Source organism: Gymnoscopelus braueri (genome assembly GCF_963280865.1).
Source record: "Gymnoscopelus braueri genome assembly, chromosome: 6".
NCBI classification, from domain to species: domain Eukaryota; kingdom Metazoa; phylum Chordata; class Actinopteri; order Myctophiformes; family Myctophidae; genus Gymnoscopelus; species Gymnoscopelus braueri.
Window position 1 is genome coordinate 37,271,227 of NC_137607.1, and position 17,316 is coordinate 37,288,542.

The following is a 17,316-nucleotide window of genomic DNA, read 5'->3' on the forward strand; positions in this document are numbered from 1 at the left end:
TATTTTACTGGAAAGCATGAGATTGTAACTTTGTAAATGTCTTTTGACAAGATACAGAAACAAAGAAAATATGAGTGTGGCTGAATGGAGAAAGAAGCACGTGGCCTGTCTCGTTCTTTTATCCTGTTGTAACAGCTTTCCAGCAGCGATCCTCATCTGTAATAAAACCCATGGATATCCCTCCTAAATTCTGATTAAAAAGTCAAATCTTGGCTCTGATCATTTGGATCAAACAAACAGACTTTATGAGGAGTGGCACTTTTACTTCAATATTAGGCGTCTGCTTAACATTTTATACTCACCGCCTTCTGAGGAATCCGAGGTGGTGGTCTCACTGGACTTGGACATTTCGGGTCAACCAAGCCATTTGTTCCAGCTCAGGGTTGTCCATTATGAATTCACATGTCTTGGAGTTGCATTTTCTACCCTTTTTTAAAGTGAACATTGTTGCCTTGGCTGATAGTCTTAATTTATTTACTGGGAATCTCCTATTGGTCGGGTCTATGTTACCAAAATCTTATATACATCTGCTTGTTTCTATCCCCAAATGCTTCAACTCTTTGAATCAAACCCGCAAAACCCCAAAGATCAACAGGAAACCCCTCCAAAACTAAGGGTTACTTCCGTAACCCCGGTTTTGTAAATTGCGAACGAGTTGTTCACATATGGGAAACAGCGCCCTCTGGCGATGATACAGAAGCTTCATATTAACTCCCTCGGACTAATCCCATTGGTCCGGTGGGCCATCTGACGCATTTCCGGAGTCCCTCCCCCAGAGGTAACAAAAGGACCCGGAAAGCGGATGTTCGTTCTCGTTCACACCAGCTTCCTTCTGCCTAGCAAAAAGAAGGGTGTTTCTGTGAACAACTCGTTCGAAATTTACAAAACCGGGGTTACGGAAGTAACCCTTAGTTTTGCTACATTGCTCTCTCGTTGTTCACATATGGGAGATATAAACCCCCGGAATGTATCTACAAATCGAGATACCACAATACCTGCCCCAGCGCCTAGGCGCCAGGGCCACGCCCCCCCCCCCCCCCCCCCCGGGACGTGGCCCCCTGGCATCCAAGCGCCCCCAGACCCACCGGGTCTGGGGTAAGGAACAGGAAAATAAGTGGGGCCCTGACAGACCGAAGTCTGCCTTATAAACTAAAAAGCAGGCATAGCCTGTCTATTCTAGTGGGGGGAGGGCCCTGAGAGACCGAAGTCCGCCTTATTAATCTAAGGCCCAGACGTCGGCCTATCATACACTAAAGTACAGGGGCATGAACAGATCCTACGGCCGTTCTATGCACCTACCCACCTTCAGGTGGAAGCCACACCCAGGACTGCGTGCGCCATGGAAGACGCCGCCACGTCCAGGCTGTAGAAAGCAGCGAAAGTCGAAGGCGACGCCCAACTCGCTGCCGTGCAGACGTCCTGAATGGACACCCCTCTGAAGAGGGCCCAGGACGTCGATACACCCCTAGTAGAGTGCGCTCTCAGGCCGTCAGGCACTGGGGCTCCCCTACTAGTGTACGCCAGGCGAATAGCCTCCACAATCTAGCGGGAAAGCGTAGACTTAATCACCGCCTTTCCCCCAGGCCCGGGGCCCAGTGAAACGAACAGCTGGCTGGGTCGGTCACTGGACAGAGACAGTGCAGCCTCCGATCCTCCTCTGAGGCAAACTGAGGCGGATGAAAAGCCACCAGCTCGGTCGGCGTTACCACCGCCAGGTGGTTCTTGGGGATGAACGCCGGGTTGGATTTAAGAACAACCCTACTGTTATCACCAGCAAACCTCATGCACTCCGGAACTACCGATAGGGCATGTATATCGCTCACCCGTTTAGCTGTTGTCAGCGCAATCAAGAGTACTGTCTTGAGCGTGAGGAACTTTGGTTCCACCGTCTCCAATGGTTCAAAAGGAGGACGAGAGAGTGAGTCGAGCACCAGGACCAAGTCCCACGTGGGAAACAAAGACCTGGAGACAGGATGTTCACGCAACGCGCCCTTCATGAACTGGCACACCAGTGGTTGTTTCCCTGCGGTTTTCCCATCGAAACCAACATGGTTGGCCGAGATGGCCGCCAAGTACACTTTGATTGTGGAGAAAGCGTTTCCCAGATCCAACCTATCCTGTCAGGATGTCTGCGACCGAAGCCTGGAACGGGACCACAACCGGGGACCGTTCCAAACACCACTCCTCGAACACACCCCACTTAGCTCCATAGACAGACCTAGTGGAGTGTGCTCTAGCGGCCTGAATAGTAGCTACCACTCTAGGTGGAAGTCCAGTCGCAGTCAAGTTTTCCCTCTCACGGGCCAGACCCACAGATCTAGGTCTGCGGGTCTGGGATGATGAAGTTCGCCCCCCGCCTGCTGCAGCAGGTCCTCTCTCAGTGGGAGGGGCCAAGGTCGCTCGTATAGGAGGGGAGCTATCTCCGACCTCCAAGTGCCCCATGTTGGAGCCACCAGCAGCACCGTCAGGCCCCGGAGCCTGATCCGTTCCAGAGTGGGGTGGATCAGCTCCAGTGGAGGGAACGCATAAAGTAGCCCCCCCGGCCACTCGTGCGCCAGGGCGTCCAAACCCAGCGGAGCCTGGCCTTTCATTGAGAAAAACAGCGAGCATTTCACGTTCTCCTCTGATGCAAACAGGTCCACCCGGGGCCGCCCGAACCTGACCCAGATCTGGTTCGCGACCGCGGGGTGCAGAGACCATTCTGAAAAATGAGTCTTGCCTCTGGACAGAAGATCGGCTCCCCTGTTCAGAAGTCCAGGTACATGAGAGGCGTTGATTGACTCCAGGTGCGTGTTGCACCATAGTATCAACCTCCGTGCCAGGTCGTCCAAGGTAGGAGACCGCAGGCCTCCTTGCTTGTTGATGTAGGCCATGGTCGTGGTATTGTCCGTCTTGACCAGAACGTGGCATCCACTGATGTGGGGTCTGAAGTGCTTTAACGCCAAAAATACTGCCATCAACTCCAAGTAGTTGATGTGGGCCGCCCTCATACTGCGGTCCCACACACCCCTGGCCATTCTGCCTTCGAAGGTGGTGCCCCATCCTGTCAGACTGGCGTCGGTGGTTATCATCTTCCTGGAGATGATCCTCCCCATTGGAACGCCCTCTGACAGGAAAGAGATTACTTTCCATTGTTGAAGGGACTGTATGCACGCTGCGGACACCGTTACCCGGCGAAAACCCTGAGTGACCGGGATCCCGATGGAGCCCACCTATCTCTGAAAAGGGTGCATGTGCAGCCTGCCCAGGCGTATCAAGGACACGTGTCTGTAAGGGGGGGCCGCCATCTTGGTTAGCGACACGTGTTGTACAGCGGAGGCGGGCTGTTTTGGCTGCCCCCGCTGTCATTGCGACAATAGTTTGGCTTTGTTTTACCTTGTGGCGCCTTCTGGTGGACCAAGGAACATTTTGGCGTGACCCATGTAGCATGTGACGGTTTTGGCCCGCCACAAAGCCTTTGTTCCGTCCGGAGACCACCATTGCCCCCCCGAAGGGGGTCCGTCGTGATCTCCGGCTCATTTTCATTTCGGCAGTTTTTTGTTGCAATTTTTTGTTGTTCTTTAATACACAAACATTTGGTAAATGCACAACATTGGCAACAATAACAGCAGGAGACACAATAGCATGCACATTCAGGTATTCTACTCTGACATGTGTGTGTGCGTGTCGCATCTTCTTTTCTGTGCTCGGCGAGCGATCCTCCGTCGCCTCCGCCAGCTCCGGTGAAGATCTCCTCCTCTTCCTCTGTGACCCGTAAATGAGGCCCGTGGCCACTAGATTCAGGTGCGGATCCCCCGTCTGGGGGGAGAGGGAACCGGGGGAGAAAACTTCCCTGCTTTCCATGCAGGGAGTGACAATGTAATTTACCCCGCCTGGCACCGCGACCCTTGTTGGAGCCTCTCTGGCTGGGCCGGTTCTGCGGGGGGCGTGGGCGGTCGTCCTCCCTCCGGTCCCGCTGTTCTCTGGCAGCAGGTGGAGCGGAGGAAGACTGGACGGGACTGGGGTCTGGGGGGAGGCGCCCTGGAAGGAGCTTGGATGCAGGACAAGGCAGCCTCATCCTGAGCTTTCCGCGCTTTCAGCTTTGCTGAGTCCCAGCACTCTGCCAGTCCACTCTGTCGAGTGTTTATTCAGGTTGATCATTTCTTGAGTCAGGCGCCGCATCTCGGCCAGCTGCTCGGATGTGGCGGAGTATCCCGCCTCGCCCAGAAGCACCTTCAAGGAGCCCTGCAGAAGAGTGGCGGCGTTGAGTGCCCTGGCGCCCGACGTCGATGCCTTGTAGACGGCTTTAGTGGCCGTGGAGCCAGCAATGTCCTTCTCGTTGGTGAAGACAGGCGGGTCTTTCACCGTGGAGAAGGGTGTCTTCTGGCCACGGGGCTGGCTGTGGAGAAGGGAGAGGGCCAAGGTGCGATCCATGGGTGGGGGGGGGGCCGAGGCCCAGTTCGCCCACACCTGCACAGTCGATGTCGAACCGTAGCCGTCTGGGATCAGCGTCGGGGGCCGTAGGAGCGTCCCATGACGAGGAGAGGGCCGCACCGAAACCCTTCGCCTGGGGAAGTTTTCTTTTCTTGGCGACTTTTTCCTCCACTGAGTCGAGTCCCTGAAACTCTGAGGTGTTAGCGGGGGTCTCGTTAATCTCGTCGCCCGGCCACTTGAGGCCACACCTGACGGTGGCTGTTTTATAAAGCTCCAGAAGGGAGAGCTCACCTCTTTCGGCCGGTGGGGGGGCACTGTTGTAGGCTGTAAGCGCCTCGGCGTGAACAAGGGCAGTGTGGGTGGTCCCCGCTGGGGTTGGGTCGGGGGGCCGCGGTCCGCGGCGTGGGCGTCATGTAGGACGACCTCCCCGTCCCCTTCGACTTCGTTGACGACCAGGTAGTCCCGTTCGTCGTCGTGCTGTTGGGTCTGGTAGGAGGTGAGGACGTCGTCATCAGCCTCGTAGTCGCCGGCCGAGACGACGCTCCCCGGCGTGGAAGAGTAGTGGGAGGCCGCACGCTGCTCGGTGTGGCCACCGGGTGGGGTGGGGGGGGTTCCACGCGGGAACCACGCGGGGCTCGGTACTCACGTTGTCACCCCTTGTAGGAGAACGAGAGCGGGGAGCTTGGGTAGGCCTCGACCCGCTCTCTGTGTAGGAACGGTGCCGCTCTGGTGGTTCCAGAGCCCTTGCGCAGCCGGCTGCTGCTGAAGTGCGATGCCGACGAGAGGTGTCCTCCCGGCCGGCAGCTAGGCTGGGTGCGCGGTCCGCAGATCGCCGGGAGGAGTAGTAGTGGCGGTCCCCGCCGCGCTGCTCCTCGCGGTCCTCGTACAGGCCCCGTGGAGGCTGGAAAAGGCTTCGGGCCTCGTGGAAACGGTTCCTGCACTCGGAGGAGCTGAAAAAGGCACACTCGAGGCATCTTGGATGTAGCTCGTAGTCGGCGTCCTCAGCGTGGGCGAGACCCAGGCAGGAGACGCAGTGGCTGTGTGTGTCCCACTCGTCCAGGAGCTGGGGGCAGGAACGGGAGCCGCACCGCCGCAGGGGGAAATCCTGGCGGTCAGAGACGGCGGGACGGCGTCGAGCCATGGAGAGGAGGTGGCGAGCTAGGCTAATAGCCGCCACGAGTTGAAGAAAACGAACTAGGCCGCTACCTGCTAGCGGTGCTAACAAGGCTAGTTGGCTAGGTTAGCGTTTTTGAGAAGGGCTGTGCTTTCCTCGTCCAGAAAAAACACAGCAGGGATAGGAGGGAGAGAAGGAGGTCTGGGGAACTCAGTGGACCGAGAATCTTACCCGTCGCTTTAGAGTTTGATGACCCGCAGATCTCTTTCTTGATTTGTAGATTGCGTGTAGCTCCTTCACCGTAGGCAGAAGGAAGCCAAGAGAACGAACATCCGCTTTCCGGGTCCTTTTGTTACCTCTGGGGGAGGGACTCCGGAAATGCGTCAGATGGCCCACCGGACCAATGGGATTAGTCCGAGGGAGTTAATGTGAAGCTTCTGTATCATCGCCAGAGGGCGCTGTTTCCCATATGTGAACAACGAGAGAGCAATGTAGCAAAACTGAAGGAGTTTGATGACATGGCCTAATTTCTTATTTTTCGTATAATTCTTTCTTATCCTATTATTGGGCGTTAAGTTTTAGGGGACTTATGTACTGCCAAATATCGTAGCAATACAAATAGCCTGTACAATATGACTATGGGTTCACACAGGTGACTAAGTGTCACGGTAAGTCACGGTGCTGGCCAGTACTCCATGGGCGTACAATGACAAATTCAGGACACTCCCCTGCAAATCAGTATTGTTAGGCAATGGTTTGTGTTGTGTATGACGTCGGACAACAGCTCTACATAATGTGTTACAAAGCATTTAAACATCAACATGTCATTTACAAATCAAAATTGAGGACTAAGTGTAGAGGAATAATTAGATATAAAGTCAGGGGACGAGGACACAGAGGGTTATAAGGTGAGAGAGAAGAAACAAACAGACGGACAGAGGGAACCCAGTTGAAAGAGAATCTGTGTCCGTCAAGCGTGACTAAATCATACAAAGATGCGTGAGTGCATCTCCATCCACATCGGCCAGGCTGGTGTCCAAGTTGGCAATGCCTGCTGGGAGCTCTATTGTCTGGAGCATGGGATCCAGCCCAATGGACAAATGCCCAGTGATAAGACCATCGGAGGAGGAGACGATTCTTTCAACACTTTCTTCGTTGAAACTGGGGCTGGAAAGTATGTCCCCAGATTAGTTTTTGTAGATCTGGAGCCTACTGTCATTGATGAGGTGCGCTGTGGGACCTACAAACAATTGTTCCATCCTGAGCAGTTGATCAGTGGCAAAGAGGATGCTGCCAACAACTATGCCCGTGGACACTACACCACTGGCAAGGAGATCATTGAACTGGTGTCGGACAGGATCAGCAAACTGTCTGATCAGTGCACTGGTCTTCAGGGTTTCCTGATCTTCCGCAGCTTTGGAGGTGGAACTGGTGCTGGTTTTACCTCCTTGCTGATGGAACGCCTATCTGTTGACTACGGCAAGAAGTCCAAGCTGGAGTTCTCCATCTACCCAGCTCCTCAGGTGTCCACTGCAGTGGTGGAGCCTTACAACTCTATTCTGACCACCCACACCACCCTAGAGCACTCTGACTGTTCCTTCATGGTGGATAATGAGGCCATCTATGATATCTGCCGTAGGAACCTTGATATTGAGCGTCCTACCTACACCAACCTCAACAGGCTTGTTAGTCAGGTTGTGTCCTCCATTACAGCCTCCCTTCGTTTTGATGGAGCTCTTAATGTTGATCTGACAGAGTTCCAGACCAACTTGGTGCCATATCCCCGTATCCATTTCCCTATGGTTTCCTATGCCCCTGTCATCTCTGCTGAGAAGGCTTATCACGAGCAGCTCACAGTTGCAGAAATCACGAATGCCTGCTTTGAGCCTATCAATCAGATGGTGAAATGTGACCCTCGCCACGGAAAGTACATGGCCTGCTGCCTTCTATACCGTGGTGATGTTGTGCCCAAAGATGTCAATGCTGCCATCAGCACCATCAAGGCAAACCGTAAAATCCAATTTGTGGACTGGTGCCCAACTGGTTTCAAAGTTGGCATCAACTACCAGCCCCCCACCGTAGTACCTGGTGGAGATCTGGCCAAGGTCCAGAGGGCTGTGTGCATGTTGAGCAACACCACTGCTATTGCTGAGGCCTGGGCTCGGCTTGACCACAAGTTTGATCTGATGTACGCCAAGCGTGCCTTTGTTCATTGGTACGTAGGTGAGGGTATGGAGGAGGGAGAGTTCTCTGAGGCCAGAGAGGACATGGCAGCCTTAGAGAAGGATTATGAGGAAGTTGGAATGGACTCCATTGAGGGTGAGGGAGAGGATGAAGGAGAAGAGGATTAAGCCATTTAGCTGGAAAATAAAAAATTACTTCCTATTGATAGACCCTAGATGTTACACTGGTTCCTGACAGCTAGCGAGTAAGCAAACTGGCAACAAAATTGTCCCCGAAACTGTCCTGACATACAACTGTCCCCTAGCATATATGACACTAGTCCAACCAATCAAATTAACTAGCGAGTGTAAACAACTAATTAATAAATGTAATAATGAGATTAGAGGAATATCTCTGCTTCATCAAGCAACAGCGCGACCGTGCGTGAGCGCGCGCACACACACACACACACACACACACACACACACACACACACACACACACACACACACACACACACACACACACACATACATACACAGCTGTCTCCTTTAGATATTGCCTCATAGGTCTCCCTTAAATATGTGAGACCCAGTCCCTTCCTTCTGTAAGAACAGCCACTAGATTAGGGTGTCACTATACAGTTTGATTATTTAAACAATCCTGAAATATGAAGTGCATCAGAAGCTAAGCGAGGTCACAGGTAAAAAGGCTACTGTGTTGTCCCCACTCTTAATAAAGATGTTGTATAAATTTCCCATCATCCATGTTGTATCATAATATCTGTATTCCAGGAACGTGCACAAAGCAGCATGCAGATCTCGACCAATAAAAACTGTTTGGGATGGAGAACACAGCCACGAAAACTCACTCAACTAGAGCAGCCGGATCTAACCTAAAATAATACAGTACTAATTGTGCACAGGAACAAAATTGCATAATGCACATTATATTCCAACCAAATGTAACATATTGTCATATTGGATCTGAAAAAGTCAAGGATCAAGAGGGGTTTAGTCACTAACTACTCATACAGGTGCAAGTAGGCTAGTGAAATGTTTGTGTGGCATGTTCTGCAAACGGTGCTAACAACAGCAATACAATATAAAACAACATAATAATAATAAGATAATACTGGACTGTATTGAAATAAAATGAAAAATAAAATAAAAATAAGAAATTAAAATTTAAAAATGTAAAACAAAAAAGGTTAAAAATAACGTAATACAGGCTAACCCTCTTTAAAAACCCTCTTAGCTGCAATGAGGATGTGCATTGTGGAATTTGCAGAATTAGGGGGATTATAATATATCTAGGCAATTTTAGGATGCGCCACGAGGTAAGATATATGCATATATGCATCGAGTACGCTTATATGTACATTAATGCAAGTAACAGTGTGAGCAAAGCGTACATGGTTATTTATAGACGAGTGCAGTTTTTTTTATGTCCCAGGCTGTGAGACACATCAAGCCCTTGCCAATCCGCATTGTCACAAATGGTCCGTTACTGGGGTGTTCCGTCATAATCCTTTTAGCCCTACCCAAGCACCCACCGTTGTAAGTGTGCAGCAGGGATGGGAGGGAGCTGGCCAACCACACCACTCACAGATCCTGGGAGTGGCTATTTCCATACCATACGGTGGTGGCCCCCGTCAGGATGAGCTGGGTTGTAGCAGAGTTGAAGGATTGAAGAATTTCCTCAGCAGCCTGAAGTGGTGGAGATGCTGTCTCACCTTCTTTGCCTCGGTCTCTGCGCGCATTCTCCAAGTTGGGTCTTCTGTGATATGCATGCTCACTTTCTCCACTGGTGCCCTTTTGATCAGAGAGAGACGTGTAATACCCCCTGCCTTTGTGTACAGAAGTCCACGATCATCTCCTTGGTTGTGCTACCGACATTCAGGACAATGGTTGTAACCTTAACAACAACACAACACCATGACTAGTCTGGTACTGTTCCTGTGGGCATGCTGTAACGTCATATACGTCCAGATATTATTTACCTCTCCATTGACCTCCTGTATACAATTTTAAACTTAAAATTCAATATTGAAAAAGTATAAAACATTTTAAAGAGATTCAAAAAATCCCTGTCATTCCCAAAGAATAAATATATACTCAATAGTGGAAATAACATGAGTGGGCACTCTCCTAGAGCCCACTATTATATTATATTTATTTAAAAAACTAATAATAACAGAATGTCAGTGGTCCAAGTAATACTGTATCCTACCTACAGTATGTATGTATTATTATATCTTTCTTTCTTTTTCCTTTATTTACGATTCAACATCATTAACATTTCTGCACCTCTTTTTTTCTATAACAAGATGTCAAAGTTTCTGTGCTTTTTTTTCTTTTTGTGTGTGTGTGTCACTACTACCACAATAGATCCAGTATAGTCAAAGATCCTGTTTCTGTGGTGCTTTGAGTGTAACACACACTCGCCCTTGGCCAGGGGAGATATTAGACTTATGAGCTGGTACTACTTCCCCTTATCATGAATTAATCTGTATATAGGCCTATTGCTTTTCTATAGTTGTGTAGTTGTTTTTTTGTTGCACTGTTGTTTTTGTCCAATTGTTTTGTGTTGAATGTTGAATGGACCACAATGGAAACAAGCCTCTGGCTTTTTGTCTCCGCCAGGCCGAAAGGCATGGCCAAGACTATGTTTTGCACCTTGTCCGTCCGTCCGTCCGTCCGTCCATCCGTCCGTGTGTGTGTCCGTCCGTCGCCCCCTCCGTCTGTGAACAGCTAATCTCCGGCACCGTTGGCTTGATCGCAGAAAAACTGTGCACACACACTCCCTGGATGCCAATTCAGAAACAAATGCCATCCTTTCAACATTGCCCTTATTATATCGCCGCCAGGAGGCCAATTTTTGCAGAACTTTTTTTTAAATATTACTCCTACAAATGTTGTCCAAACATCACGCAAATCGGTACATATTATCTCTTTAGTCAAGTGATCAAGACTGATCCGTCCGATCCATTGCTGGCCCACACTAACCTACCTGACCTGGCGGAGACCTGTGCTCTGAGGGGCACTTTTTCTAGTTGTGTCATCCATTCGGCGTGTTCGTAACTAGTCAGTAAAAAACATCAAAGTATTCAATCAATCAATCAATCAAACCCTTTGGCCTCAGGTGGCTACTCCACTCACTGTGAAACCTGATCTGCGTCACGGCACCAAGATTCCGTGTGGGAAACCAAACATCTACCTTGGACAGGAGACAGTCTTATGATGCAGGAGTCCGTGTGAGCACGAGCCCACACTTTACCAACCTTTCACCCAAACTTAAGATTTTGCACACTCACTCACTCACAAGGCTGTTTGTCTTTCTGGAATGGAGTACCACTGTTATGCAGACCCTGAATGAATGAATGGAAAGTCCTTCAAGATGGCGGAACTCAATCGACTTGATCGAATGCAGGGTGGCATAAAAATGAGTAATGGGATTTGGCCATGGTCCCCCGGACGATGAACCCTAACCATTTCGTTGACCCATGACCTTTTCTCTATAGTGCCACCCGCCCTCAGGCCAAAATGTCAACTTTGCACTTGACAGCTGCAGACATCTCAAGAATCAAGTTTCAAGAGGGATTTATTTTTGTCACTAATACAAGTACAGTTCAAGCAGCGTAATGTTGGTGTTGCATGTTCTGCAAGACTGTGCTATTAGCAGTAATACATTATGCAACACGATAATAATAGGCCTAAAGATAATACTGGACTGGACTGTAATAAAAGATATGATAAAAATATATTTGAAATGAGCAGGTAAGACCCACACTAACCCTCTTGAAAAAAACTCTTATAGCAGCAATGGGGAATGTACAGAATTGGGTGGAGTATAGGCTCAAATAGTATACATTATAGTGCATATTAACTGTGTGAGCAAAACAAGCATGGTTATTTAAAGATAAATGCAGTTTCTTTTTTTTCCTTCTTTTTTTTTAATTACAAATCCATGATTAGGGCTCTGACAGCCACTGGGAAAAAGCTCTTCCTAGGCCTTGAGCCCTACCTGGGCAGTGAAACCCTTCAAGCGCTTGCCAGTCTGCTCGGGCTGTTATACAGTAGCAGGGCTTCTATTGTCCACTGCATGTATACAACTCATAAAGCACGTGCAAGGACATAACAATTCATTGATTAATTCGGGATGTGGATGGCTTCAAAGGAGCTTTAATGCCTGGCTTTGTTCATGTTTGTTTCACAACACATTCTTTCTTTCATTTTAAATTTGACTATTAAGGATACAGTTTGTTAGGGTTGGTTTAAATGGGTTAGTTGGGTTAGTTAAGTGATATACACTTCAAGAATCTGTCTAAACTGTAAACTTCAATGAATTATATTCTGTGAGATTTATTTTCTGACAAAAGCAAAAATAGTCTCAAATTGTCACATGGAAAGTTTATGTTTACCTGTAAAAGATTAGAGTTGATAAAAGTAAGCTATACATCTACTGTAACACAAATAATTAATGGTAAAAAAGCAGGTAAAGTTCATGCCAAGTTTATGCTACATGTACAGTAGTTGGACTACTATAAAGCTGACAGGCACTGTCGCTTATCTACATCACTATGCATTTTCAAAATCTAAAAGAAACACAATTTGAATGTTCAATGCAACCTGTGAAAAACAATTATTTAAACTTCAAGAATCTGTCTAAATTGCATACTTCAATTATTTAAATACTGAAAAGGAAGAAAAAAAACAACAACATTAAAGACATAGTCCAAATTTTGACTAGGCCTATACATTTATAAATGCGTGGCTGTAAGATATTTGCTCGGTATTTCTTTTTTTCGTGACAAATTTGCCCTCAAATTGTCACTTGGCAAATTCATGTCTACCTGTAAACAATTTGAGTAGCTACAGTAAGCTATACATCTACTGCTACAAAACAATAAAATGACGATTATATTTATGAATATTACTGCTTTGATTAAAGTAAATAGCATTTTAAGTTCATGTAAAATGTATGCTACATATACACACAGCTGCTACAAAGCTGCCAAGCACTGTTGTTCACTTATCGACATCTCTGTACAGTTTAAAAATAAAAATAAAATAAAAAAAAGAATGGTCAATCAACCATATGCAAATTATCTTGTTTAATCTCCTATGGTATGTTGAATGGGTTCTCCAATTTTGTAATTGTCTAGTGAAAATGAATTAATTCAACAATGGTTTGTGGAGATTCTTCAGTAACTGGTGATTTCTTGAAGAGGAACTAATACATTGATCCATGTGAATACATGTTAGCCATCCTGACTTGTGGCTGCTCTGCTGGGCTTTGACGATGGAACCTTTGATTCATTCGAAGCAGTATTGACTTTAAATGACTTCTGAATTTGACACCCACAAAAGCGTAAAAAACAGGGTTGAGACAGCAGTGGGAGAATGCAATGAGTCTGCACACATAGAAGGCATAATCAAGCCGAATGCTTACTTCACAATCCATGAAAGGTGTCAGTGGGTAGTCGTCAGCCAGCATCTTAAGAAATATGACCACATTGTACGGTATCCAGCCAAAGAAAAACACAGCCACAATGCAAAAGATCAGCTTCACAGTTTTGTTCTTCATGTGGGACTTTGTCCTTGAAAGTCTTCCCAGTATTTGAGTATAGCAGAATGCCATCACTACGAACGCGGCAAGGAAAAAAATATTCTGCTGGTAAGTGCCTACCCTTTTCCACAGGGAGTCCCCAAATTCACATCCCAAGGAGACTTCCTTATTGTGGTGGACTGTGATGACAGAAGTAAAGAGCAGGGAAGGCATAGCTGCTCCAATGCTGACCACCCACAGCACTACAGACACAGTGGCGCCATAGCTGACCCTCTGCGCGCCACGGTCAGACAGGGGATGGACCACGGCCAGATAGCGTTGGATGGTCATGACGGTCAGGAACAATACACTGCTGTAAAACCCGGTGAAGAAGATGAAGGTCACGATATTACAGAGTTTCTCTGCAAGGACCCAGCCCCAGATGTGGTAAATGGCCCAGAAGGGGAGGCCGGCGGTAAACACAAGGTCAGAGATCGCCAGGTTGAGGATAAAGATGTTGGTGAGGGACTTGAGGTTTTCATACAATGCCAGGATTACAAGGACTAGAGAGTTGCCCAGGAGGCTCAGGGCAATCACAACGGAGAAGAAGACTGGGATGACAATGGAACCAAATTTGACCACTCCACCTTTATCACAGACCTCGTCTGCATAGTCATCGTCGTATATTTGTTCCTCACTTTCATTCAAAGACGCATTCATGGCTACCTGGAATCTGGAAATGAAACCTGGACAACCAAATGTGTTGTTGTTAATTCAGTGATAAATACATATTTATTATCTCAATTGCTCAATTGCAGTAGCTATTTTCCCATTGAAAATGGGAATTCCCATCTAAAATATGAAATCTGCATTTCTTTACCAAATTCAAAAAAGGGCGGCTTCAAATAATTGTCCCACTTAAACCCTACAGTATATACTTAGTTGACTGGGAAATGGAACTGGAACACCGTCAATATGAAGCTGATAAATGACCTTTGTAGAGTTCTCCTGATTGGATACCTTTTTTTACCCAACTTGAATTTTCTGTTTAATAAAGAGCTGAAGAGACGAGCAGACCCCTGTTACTGAACAAACCTTCTAAAGCAATGATTATACAGGTTTGACTTTTTAACAAAATATGTATTTTATTTTACTTACACCAACTTTAATTAAAATGAAGTAATTAAGCCACACCAAACCATAACTTAAACCAGTGTATATCAACCCTGGCAAACGTCCCAATTTTGGGCCGGGGCTACTGCTGAGGTGTGCCGCGCCGTTTGAAGGAGGTTTGAAAAAAAAAAAATTTGAAAAAAAAAAAAAAAAAAAAAAATTTTTTTTATTCTTTTTAACAATAATAATAATCAGGCATGCAAACAGCCCCGAGGTGAAAAGGGTGACAACATGCTGGTTTTTTTCGGGTCAGGTGTCACACTATTGCCCTATTTGGATTCAAAACGGCTAGTGGAAGCTGAAAAGCTACAAGTTTGCATGTCTGAATAATGCAAAAACAGAAATATTTGTTTGCATTTGCTTTTTTTCTCCCCCATATATTTTCATGATAAAAAAGTGCGTATCGTATCGAAATCGTATCGAAGTTGTGTGCCCAATATCGTATCGTATCGTTTCGTGAAATGTGAAAATCGGCACACCCCTAGTGTGTGTATATAGATATACCGTATATATATATATAATTATATATACCGTATATCTAGGTGTGCCCTGGGATTTTTTGGCTATGCCAGGTGTGCCTTGGCACAAAAAAGGTTGATAGACACTGACTTAAACCATAACTAAGATTGATTAATGAAACCATACCAAACCGATTCACACTTCATCAGCTATAAACCGACCAATAAACCATGGAATGTGGAGTCTGGTGGCTGAATATCCTCTAGCTTTCATCAATTAATCAATACAGGCTTTTGTGTGAAGATAATAATAATAATAATAATAATAATAATAATAATAATAATAATAATAATAATTATAATTATAATTATAACAAACGTTATAAGGCATTTATCAAACAACATTTACAAAGTGCTTTACATAAAACTGAAGAACATGTTAAATAAAATCAGCAACAATAAAAACATAAAATATATATATATATATAATATAAAATATAAAGCAGTAAACTTCATTTCAGTTTTGATTCTTAGTCATTCCATGTAAGGAACACATTTTTACTGGATTTTATTTAAACTCAGTCATGTTGAAAAGAAGCTTACCCTGTTGACTGATGGGGCCTTCTGTTGGATGTGATCGCTTCCCTTGACTTGTGCTGGCTCACCTGTTACAATGGTATCTGTTCCTCTTTATTTGGATCAGTGGTGGGAAAAGAAACATTTCTTTAAAGCAGGGGTCTTCAACAGGGGGTCCGGGACCCCTAGGGGGTCCCCAGAGCTACTATAGGGGGTCCGCCAAATCTTTGTGTGATAGGATTTAGTTTTTACATTAACCACTTGAACCCTAGAATTCCTTTTCTGAGGAGAACATTAGCCGAAAATAGCAGATCTACAAGCTCTCAACGCCTCGCGCTGAGAGCTTGTAGATCGGCTATTTTTGGCAAAGAGGCTATAGGTGTAGAGGGGAAAAAAGAGCAGACTAAGTAAAAAAAAAATGTTACATTTTATACAATATAGAGTAGGGGGTCCCTGCTTCATCTATTTCTCAGCTAGAGGGTCCTTGGCGGGAAAACGTTGAAGACCCCTGCTTTAAAGGGATAGTTCACCCCCAAAATGACTTTTTTTTCCTATCGATTAGACTTGAGACTTGAATTCATGGGGAAAAAAAAGTTTTTGTTGCATTCCTAAGCCAATAATTTGATGACCAGCGGACTGGTAGGCAGCGGTTCCGGTAAGACACACAAAGGACATTCTTTGTGTCTCCTACCGGAACCGCTGCCGGTCATCAAATTATTGGCTTAGGAATGCCGAATGCGACAAAAACTAAAAAATATCCATGAAATCAAGCCTCCATGGGGTGACTAATCGATAAAAAAAAGGTATTTTTTTGGGTGAACTATCCCTTTAAGTAAAAGTATCAATACTGCAATGTAGAAACACTCTGCTACAAGTAAAAGTCTGATAATCAAAATTTACTAGAGTAAAGGTACAAAAGCATCAAAATATACTTAAAGTACCAAAAGTAAAAGTACTCATTATGCCAGAATATCCCATTTCACAAGGTATCATATGTGTAAATGTATTAAAATCTTTTGAAAATAGCAGATCTACAAGCTCACAACAAGTCACATTGCATTGTGAGCTTGTACATCGGCTATTTTCAAATAGCTAAAGTTTAAATATAGGGCTGAAGCGGTTAATATATGTTTTATAATATATTATATATAATATATATTTATTATATATAATAATTCAAATCTACAAAGTAACTAGTAACTAATGTTTTCAAATAATTGTAGTGGAGTAAAAAGTACAATATTTGCCTCTGAGTGGAGTAGAAGTAAAAGTACTGAAAATTGAAAATACTCTAGTAAACAATTCCTCAAATTTGTATGTAATGTAGTGTCGCCACGCAACCGCCTGTCAAGTAAGCACCTCAACGGGGAGAGACAGTGGGACAGAGCCAGAGCACAGCTAAGAGGACCACACCCCAGTCGGTAAGTGATAACCTCCACTTATTCTCCATCCATATTCTTGCTGTTTAAAATGACGTACAGTGCTAATGTAGCCTTTTCTTTTATAGGCAACATAGGACCCTTCTGTAGTCTGAGGGAAAAGTACATGGACTGAAACGCATGACAATGTGCATGGACTGTCTGAAACACATGGAAATGTGCATGGCTACAAACCCTGATTGGGAAGAACCTATGTTTATTTGACCTTTGACCCTCCTCCATTACCTCTGTGCCATTATTCTAAATAAATGCCCAGTTAAGGCTTTCAACATACTGTCTCTGAGTGTTGGTCTGGTTCAGTCTTCACATTAAGTACAGTGGTTGAGTACATGTACTTTCCACCACTGATTTGGATCCCCAATTGCTTCTACCAAGGTAGCACTATTCCTGTAGGCCACACACAACAGAAACGTGTAACAAAAGATATTTT

General features: G+C 46.0%; 2 protein-coding genes across 2 annotated transcripts; one reads left to right on the plus strand and one right to left on the minus strand.

Annotated features, from left to right (window-relative positions):
- Positions 1 to 6,522: 6,522 nt before the first annotated feature.
- Positions 6,523 to 7,878, plus strand: LOC308086914 (tubulin alpha-1B chain-like; the record flags this gene model as incomplete). Its single annotated transcript, XM_080430557.1, has 1 exon — positions 6,523 to 7,878. The coding sequence occupies one exon, from the start codon at positions 6,523 to 6,525 to the stop codon at positions 7,876 to 7,878; it is 1,356 nt and encodes a 451-aa protein (XP_080286683.1).
- A 4,918-nt stretch (positions 7,879 to 12,796) lies between these two features.
- On the minus strand, positions 12,797 to 15,492 carry LOC308086458 (chemokine XC receptor 1-like). Its single transcript, XM_080429985.1, has 2 exons — positions 15,475 to 15,492; positions 12,797 to 13,986 (listed from the first exon to the last, which is right to left on the minus strand). The coding sequence occupies exon 2, from the start codon at positions 13,958 to 13,960 to the stop codon at positions 12,926 to 12,928; it is 1,035 nt and encodes a 344-aa protein (XP_080286111.1). The 5' UTR covers positions 13,961 to 13,986; positions 15,475 to 15,492; the 3' UTR covers positions 12,797 to 12,925.
- Between the last annotated feature and the right edge of the window lie 1,824 nt (positions 15,493 to 17,316).